We start from the raw sequence: 9184 nt of genomic DNA, 5'->3' as shown, positions 1-9184 counted from the left end.
TATTCTTCTCATAGGAATTGCAGTGACAGCTGCAGTACATCGTTCTAACGGACCTCGCGTGGGTGCACTGTCTCAATTGTGGGCGTGAAATTTGTAGTTCCCATGTGTCTCTATTGGAGTGACCTGTATCTTTGGCACCATTTTGGAGAAGGCAAGCTTCCTGACTACTGGCCAATCACAGCGTGTCTTTTCGGGACTTGTCAGAATCTAGTTGTATTAAAATATCCCGTTATTTTTTTATACAACTAGATTCAGATGTCCCGGAAAAGGCCAGTAGTCAGGAAGCTTGCCTTCTCCAAAATGGCGCCCGAGACGCCTCAGAGCCAAAGGAGGTGTCTACCTTTAGCAGACTTTGTCAAACCTGGATTTGGCTAAAATCCAGAATTATTGTCTCCGCCAGGCCGAAAGGCATGGCGAGAGAGTATGTTTTACCCCCTGTCCGTCCGTCCGTGTGTGTGTCCGTGTGTCCGTCCGTCCATCTGTCTGTGAGCAGCTAATCTCAGGCACCGTTGGCCCGGTCGCTGCGAAACTGTGCACGCACACTCCCTGGATGCCAATTCAGAACCTCTGTCCCAAATTTTTCACATGGGCCTGTTATAGCGCCACCAGGAGGCCGATTTGTGCAAAACCCATTTACTCCTACAGATTTTATCCAAACGTCATGCAAATCGGTACACAATATCTCCATAGTCATGTGATCAACACGGATCTGTCCGATTTTCCATATTCCATCCTCATTGGCTAAGCTTGGCTTCCAAAATTTGCAGGAAATCATGAACGCAGCTTGTGCTTTCCATGCAATTTCACACGCACATTGCACTAGGGCTAGGCCGAGGAAGAAATGCCACCCTTTTCACATTGGCCTGTTATAGCGCCACCAGCAGGTATAATTTAGCAAAACACATTTTTGGAACAAAATGCCTCAAATCATGAATGCAAGGTCCGATTGCCGTGAAAGGCCCAAGAAGAAACGGGCACCCTTTTCACATTGGCCTATTATAGCGCCACCAGGAGGCCACAATAACCTACCTAACCTGGCGGAGACCTGTGCTCCGAGGAGCACTTTTTCTAGTGTGATCCTGTCTTGACCCAGCCTACTAGAGCCCAGCTACTAATATCCGTACCGTATCTGGTTGTGCGCCATGGGCTGAGCAGAGCGACCATGTGCTTCGTTGTATAACCTCATGGCTACCGGCACGAAGGACAGGCCGAGTCCATTGTTCTCCTGGGAGGATGAATCTGTCATTACCTCATCATTCACCCCACTATCTCCCTCTGGAGGGGGTGGGATGTGTTGGCCATGATAGCTTCCAGCTTCCTCCTCAAGCACGGCACCACCTCCAAACCATCAGCATTAGCCCCCAGAGTCAGCTTTCTTCACCAGTGTGTTGTTTCAGTAGATGTTGAATTATGGGCAACACTATAGTTATAGTACTGTATGTGCTTGATGTGCCAAGTCGCCCTGTGTTGATATTCTACGCGGTTTTATTCATAGAGGTCAACATGTGATACAGGAGTGTCGCTTTATTAACCCATTAAGACCTGAGGCTGATTCTACACATTCTTCTAAATCCAGTTTCTGAAGAAGTATGTCGCTATATCAGTGGTGCTCAAACCTTTTCATGTCAATGATCCCCAAAATGATATGTATTTGGCCGCAGACCCCCATTTCAGAATCTATTTTTCCAGGGACCCCCAAAGGAAAGATTTGAATAAAAAATGTTTGCTTTGAAAATAATTATATATTCAAAGATTTACAAAGAAATTCACGATTTTTCCAAAATAGCAGATCTACAAGCACATAGCATGGCATGAAGTGACGCTCTATGAGCTTGTATATGTTTTTTTTTTAAATTGTGACACACCCACATATATAGCTAAAATCAAAAATTACTTTAATGGGTTAAATACTGAGCTTTGGCCAAAACGTTGGTATAGTGCTACTTTTTTTTGGAACAAAATGCCTCAAATCATGAATGCAAGGTTACCCCCTGTCCGTCCGTCCGTGTGTGTGTCCGTGTGTCCGTCCGTCCATCTGTCTGTGAGCAGCTAATCTCAGGCACCGTTGGCCCGGTCGCTGCGAAACTGTGCACGCACACTCGAGACAGAGGACAGAGAGGGGACACTGAGGACAGAGGAGAGATGGAGGAGAGAGTGGTGGACATCTATGAGAGCGTGGATGTTGCCCCTGGACCACAGGAGGACATGAGGGACAACGCAGCAGGAAGACAGACTCAGGGTGAGTTTCTAGTTTTCAAAGTGGAAAAATACTTTACTGTACAAAAACAAGGCTCCAGGAAAAGATTATTTAGATTTCATTCAGATTTTCTTGTAGCACAACATTTAACAAGTGTAAACCCTCATCATTTATTTGATGTGTAGAAGTATTAGAGAGACTTGGTCAGTTCAAAGCACCTTGGTCCAGCTGGTGTAGCTACGTAGCAGGGCTTTGTGTAGTCTTCTTTCTCTCTCTGTCGCTGCACATCTAATAGCTGTATTTTCTGTTACAGGACAGCACTCTAAAACAGTGAGATGGCCTCTCAGAGTTGTTACTGGGAGTCTGGGGACGCTGTGTCTTATGCTGCTGGGTGTGATCACAGGCCTGGTCGTGCACTGTGAGTATTCCATGTCACTAAAATACCACATCACTCACTCAGAGATTTTGTTTCCTGATATTTTGTTACTAATAAACGTCACCCCAGTATTAACCCAAACCTTGATTTGACTTATTTTCAAATTCGTATTGTTTCTACTGTAGAGTGTTTTGTGTAGTATTGCATGCATGTGCAAAGTATAATGAATAAAGTGGTGTTAACAAGTTGTGCACTTTAAAAAGCTATCTTTCCACACCGATGTTTGACCTCCTCATGAACAGCGGCAACAACTGTGTTTATCACCAAGATATTTATCCTTTGCAGATAATTCAGTCATTAACCACCTGACCCTGAAGGGGGACCAGCTAAATACTGACTACACCAACCTGACCCAGGAGAGAAATCTATTAAAGAGCGACTACACCAACCTGACCCTGGAGAGAAATCAATTAAAGAGCGACTACACCAACCTGACCCTGGAGAGAAATCAATTAAAGAACGACTACACCAACCTGACCCTGGAGAGAAATCAATTAAAGAACGACTACACCAACCTGACCCTGGAGAGAAATCAATTAAAGAACGACTACATCAACCTGACCCTGAAGAGAAATGAATTAAACACCTCCTACAACAACGTGATTCTGGAGAGAAATCAGTTAAACACCTCCAACAAGAACCTGATGCTGAAAAATAACCAGTTAACGAGTGAAGTAAAACAGCTTAAAGCAGGTGCGTGAGGTTAAATTTTTTCTTTAGGAATATATTTGTGTATTGTTATTGAATTACTCAGGGATGTACTCGCAAATCACAGTTGGTAGTCAACGGTTTCTGTTGTGTGTGATGTCAGACCAGAGCTCCATCAGCAAGAGAGCGAGAGAGACAGAGACAAAGAGGTTTAGGGAAAGCATTAATACATCCTGGTAATGGCTGGCAAGCTGATAAAATGGCACGAAGCAGCACATTTCTTTGCTTGAATGTACAGAGTTGGTTTAATTCATTAACCAATTAATTAATTAATGTATTTATTAATTTAGTTTATTTATTTATTAGTGGTGTAACAATACACACACTGTATTAGAACTGAACTGTCTTTCGGTTCAGGTTCGCATTACGAACCTAAAGATGTCAAAACATGTCAAACATGACAATTAATTTACACCGACATCGCCCCAGTCAGTCCCAGCCCCAGTGGAACTAGATAAAAAGGAACAATGCATGCAAACGTATATTGTAAAATAAATCACCATGGCGATTGGTACATTTATTGCCCCAGATATGACACTTCTGTAGCGTAAAACACTTTATGAACATGCTTAATGTAATTGAGCTCTGGTGCACTAATCCTTCACCAGCCCATTAAAAACATAGTTTATTTTGTTTACATTTGTTTATACAGTACCTAGTACAATACTGAATGTATTATTTTAAAAGGGGCTGTTTTTGTTTTGTATGCTGACATCAAAAAAGATGGGTCAGGTATAGCTCCATCTTTGTTCAAAGTATTTAAAAAGAAAAGGCAATACTGTGGTCATTGTTGCCTCCTCTCTGGTTTGGACACACAAAGTTGAGATGTAAATTAAACAACAAACAGTTAGGGTAAACTAGAGTTTGTCTCTGTGTTCTCTGAATCCACTCACTCACACCACTATATCGTTCCATTGAGCAGAATGTCTCTGCTCCACAGTGTCGATCCCACACTTCACTTCCATGTGTCTCTGAATCCTCCTGTGTGGAAACTTAGCAGCCTCTTTTAACAAGTTCTCTTTTAAGTTCACCAGAACAATCACTCTCACTGAGACAGTGAGAGTGATTGTTCAGTCTGACATCAGGTGCTTCACATTATATTGTATGGAAATACCACTAATCAACCGGACAGAAGTCTAATACTCAGGTGCAATCTAAGCCCTTAATCCTTAATAAATATAGTTCAGGACAAATAAATAAAAAAAGGCCTATTTAACCATATACAGTAAATAACAAAAATGCTATAAAGATGAAGTAAGTCTTTATTCTAGGGTTTGCCGCAGAGTTATTTGGGTAATAGACCAAATGACGTAATTCTATAACTCAGGTAATTTCTTACTCAGGTTTTGTATTTGACTACTAGACTGTTACAATTATCAGTGCATTAAATTCCATCTGTGTAACTCTGTTTGATGTTTAGTCAAGTCGTGTCCCGATGGATGGATGAAGTTTGGAGACCGCTGTTACTACAGATCTACAGAAGAGAAAACTTGGGAGGAAAGCAAAACAGAATGTTGGAAGAAGGGAGCAGATCTGGTGATAATTAACAGTAAAGAAAAACAGGTCAGTGTATGTGCGTGTGCGTGCGTGTGTGTGCGTGTGCGTGTGTGTGTGTGCGTGTGCGTGTGCGTGTGCGTGTGCGTGCGTGCGTGCGTGCGTGCGTGCGTGCGTGCGTGCGTGCGTGCGTGCGTGGGTCTCCAGCATGTGATGTAATTCTGTGATTATAGTGAAACCTGAATTTATGTTTATGTTCATGTACCAATGATCAGGAATTAATTGGAATACTAAAGCATGGATGTGAAGTACCTTCATCAAAGGAAGCTTGGATTGGTCTGAAAAAGACTGGGAGCAAATGGTCATGGGTGGTTCGCTCACCACAGACAACATTGTGAGACAATTTACAACTTTCTCTATTGTATTTCTATCTATGAGTCACTGTATGTGAGTGAGTGAGTGGATGTGGTTAAAAATATATTGTTGTTTACTCTGCAGGTACTGGAAAAGTGGATGGCCTCGTAGTACGTATGGATATGGGGACTGTGCATATTACTGGCAAAGTGATGGACTATGGTATAATTCAAAATGTTCAGATAAAAAACCTGGATCTGTGAGAAGTGATGCTCTCGAACATGGTTAAAATGGAGTGTTTGAAGTTACAATGGGTTTGTCAAGGAAGGTTACGTGTCTGATACAATGAATATCAAATATCAAAACATTGAATCAAGTCTGGGGAGAACACAAAATCCAGAGTAGGCGTTAAAATGTGTTTTAAAGTGAAATACCCATTTAACTTCATTGACGACACTGCAGCTTAGAGTTCTACTTTGTGAAGTTAAACAGTCTTTAAAAAAACTGTAACATTTCATTTTACATAAGTAAAAAATGTACTGTAATACAATACATTCAATAATCTTTTGACTATTTGGCCCATGACCCACCTTTCTCTCATTTTGCCAGCCCGGTAGAAGACAGGGTTAAACAACAAAAAATGGGATTGGTTTTCAAAATTGTAAATGAAAATTGCCCAAAATGCCCCCTATACCCGCATATCTGAGTAAATACCTCCAAAAAGTTAGCGACACCCACAGTCACAAAACTAGAGGGAGCGTTAACAACGATCTGGTACCACCCACCCATAAAACAAACATGAGCAAATGTTGCTCCTTCTACAGCAAAAATGCAGTTCGCTGGGCTCATTTAAAACAGCCCGGAAAAATTCACCTTTCAGGAGGCCAAAAGAGGAGGTTGTACCATTTCCCGTCAGAAAGACGCAGCCCCCCCCCCCCCCTCATTGTTTGTACATATAGTGTTATTGTTTTTCTACATTTTTTGGTTTGTACATGTTATTTCTTTGCTGCATTTTTTTTTTTACATATTTTTTTTTGTGTTGATATTTCAACTGTTTGGTGCAATATATGACTATGAATTGAATACCAAGGACCTCAATGGAAACAAGACCGCAAGGACTTTTTTGGACGGACCTTTTAGTCAAAGTATTTTAAATGTAATTGCGCTGTTTTACATTTTTTTGCCTAATAAAATATTCAATCAATCAATCAATCAATCACCAAGTTCAGAGACCCAGGATTCAACACCTCCCTGTGAAACTGAATCCTGGACTTCTGACAGACAAACCCCAGGTCACAATCTATGGCTGTATAGATGCAATTAAATTCAAAGTTTCTTTCTTTTACTGTGTTTTATATTATATTAAATACTGTTTATTGCTATTTCGTTTTTTTACATGTTTCTTGTTTTATTGTTGAACACTGTGGAGGAGGCTTTAAGTGCATTAATTTCACTGCCTGCAATGTTGACACATCTGTATCAGGGAGGCGATGTGAATGTAACTTAGCTTTTGGGATTATTTGTTACAGAAGCATCTTAGGAGCCTGAATGATTAACAACCAAATAAAGAAGACCAAATAACAAGATGAACATTGACACATAAACTTGTGAAATGTAACATGTTGGGTTGTTGCTGTGCAACACTTGCTTTGTGAGTCATTATCAAGAGGAAGTAATAAACTTGTCTAAATGCCCTAAATTGATATAAACATATTTGTTTTAGTTTTTTATACAAAAGGTATTTGTAACAATACTGGTCTGTACTGTCTTCATATCCATCCATATCCAACCTCTGCCAATCATCCTGACTTACTTACAATTGTAACTATGGGGTATTGTGGTCATATTTATAATGTGTTGGTGTTATATATTGTCTTAACAGAGTGATATAGATACAGTATAGTGAATAAGAAAAACACTGTTTCACAAGAACAACTAAGAACATAACTAAGATTTGATGAAATATATGCATAGATTATCAACTACAGTGCAATATACGTAGTTGCGTGCCTGCCTCAGATTTAGGAAAACTATACAGTGAGAAAAGGACTACACATGGCTGGAGGACATTTTGGAAAACCTGCCCCCAGAGCCCAATGTCTCTGTGATTGGTGAAAACAGAGCTCCACTGGTTAAAATAGCTCCTCAGGCTAAAAGAACATACAGGAGGATATTCATACATATAGGTGATGGCAGAGAGTTCAAGGTTTATCGCATGCAGCAAGTGCAACAGTGAGTTGATTTATAGTGGTGAAACTTTCATTTTAACAGGATAAATGGCTGGGGAGTGATATACAGTATGACTGATGATTTATATAGAGATACAACTTAGAGAGTAAGTTGATCAGTTTTATCAGAAAGGAAAGGGATAATTGTGGAAATTCCTCCAATTAAGGAGCAGCATGAAATAATTTAGGATGGGCCTGATGCAACATCAACAGTGTTGAAAATGGAGGCAATTGGAACATCCTTGCATCCTATTAGGTAATGTATCCTGTGGTACTGCGCTTTTAGGGAAGTGTTGGGAAACTCCACACAGTTTTGTCTCCTTGAATATACAACAAAGCACAGTTTGGACACACCTGCAGACTTTATTACTGTAGCAAGACTTGTTTTAAACACTGCATACATTATTGATTATTTTTGATATAGCTGATCAATACCGGAGAAGAATATACAACATAGTTAGTACTTGAAGTCAATAGTTACTTACTTTCACCCTTGTAAGATGTCTACACATATTTATGACGAGCCATACGTGACAACGGTGAGAGAGGGGGATGAACAAAGTGGACAGACATGGGACATTGAGGACAGTGGACAGTTGGAGGAGAGGGGAGAGAAAGAGGAGAGTGGTGGACATCTATGAGAGTGTGGATGACATCGCCCCTGGACCACAGGAGGACATGAGGGACAACGCAGCAGGAAGACAGACTCAGGGTGACTTTGACAAAGTTGTGAATCGTTTTCAAGTGGATTTCTCTGTTTCAAAGTGGAAATAATGTATTGTACAAAAACTGATTTTCTTGCAGCACAAAACGTAACAAGTGTTTATCCTTCAGTGTTATTCCTTTGATGTGCACAATAATAGCACTTTGGTCTGTTTGGATGTAGGCCTATCTAGTGGGGCTTTTTTTATTTTTCTTCGCAGCACACTAGCTGTACTTTCTGTTTCAGGACAGCACTCTAAAACAGTGAGAAGTCCTCTCAGAGTTGTTGCTGTGTGTCTGGGGATGTTGTGTCTTATGCTGCTGGGTGTGATCATAGGCCTGGTCGTGCACTGTGAGTATTCCATGTCACTAAACTACCACATCACTCACTCAAGGTTTTGTTGCATGACATTTTCTAGCTGTAGCAACTATAAAGGCCACCACAGTTTTAACCCACATTTTTGTTTGACTTCTCTTTTTAATCTAATTTCCCCCTTTTTTCTACTGTAGTCTTTTGTGTATTATTGCATGCATTTGCAAAGTATGATAAAGTGGTTGACAAGATATGCACATAAATAAGAATAACATCGAGCTTTCTTTGTCCTTTGCAAATAATTTGGTCATGAGTGAGTGAGTGAGTGAGTGAGTGTGTGTGTGTGTGTGTGTGTGTGTGTGTGTGTGTGTGTGTGTGTGTGTGTGTGTGTGTGTGTGTGTGTGTGTGTGTGTGTGTGTGTGTGTGTGTGCGTGCGTGCGTGCGTGCGTGCGTGCGTGTGTGTGTATCTAGGTATTGGAGAAAATTATATAATGGTTCAATCCTGTACAAATGATCAGGTATTCATCGGAGGATTACCAAAACCTGAAGAGTCATGGATTGGTCTCGGGTGGATAGAACTCCACTGACAACACAGTGAGACATTTTACAAGTTTTCTACTGTAATTCTATTAAAGTCATCGTACGTAAGTGACAGAGTGGATGTGGTTAAAATATCCATCATGTTGTTTACTCTGCAGGGACTGGTACAGGTGACAGCCTGGTTGCAATGATGTCATGGACTGTGAATGCAT

At 40.8% G+C, this 9184-nt stretch overlaps 1 protein-coding gene across 1 annotated transcript; it reads left to right on the top strand.

Annotated features, from left to right (window-relative positions):
* Positions 1-2142: 2142 nt before the first annotated feature.
* On the top strand, positions 2143-3210 carry LOC308078874 (uncharacterized protein; the record flags this gene model as incomplete). Its single annotated transcript, XM_080420217.1, has 4 exons — positions 2143-2239; positions 2511-2615; positions 2919-3050; positions 3203-3210. The coding sequence occupies 4 exons, from the start codon at positions 2143-2145 to the stop codon at positions 3208-3210; spliced, it is 342 nt and encodes a 113-aa protein (XP_080276343.1).
* Positions 3211-9184: the final 5974 nt, after the last annotated feature.

This window comes from Gymnoscopelus braueri, assembly GCF_963280865.1.
Source record: "Gymnoscopelus braueri genome assembly, chromosome: 22".
Classification (NCBI taxonomy): domain Eukaryota; kingdom Metazoa; phylum Chordata; class Actinopteri; order Myctophiformes; family Myctophidae; genus Gymnoscopelus; species Gymnoscopelus braueri.
The sequence above is the reverse complement of the archived record's forward strand: the minus strand, read 5'-3'. Positions and strand labels throughout refer to the sequence as shown.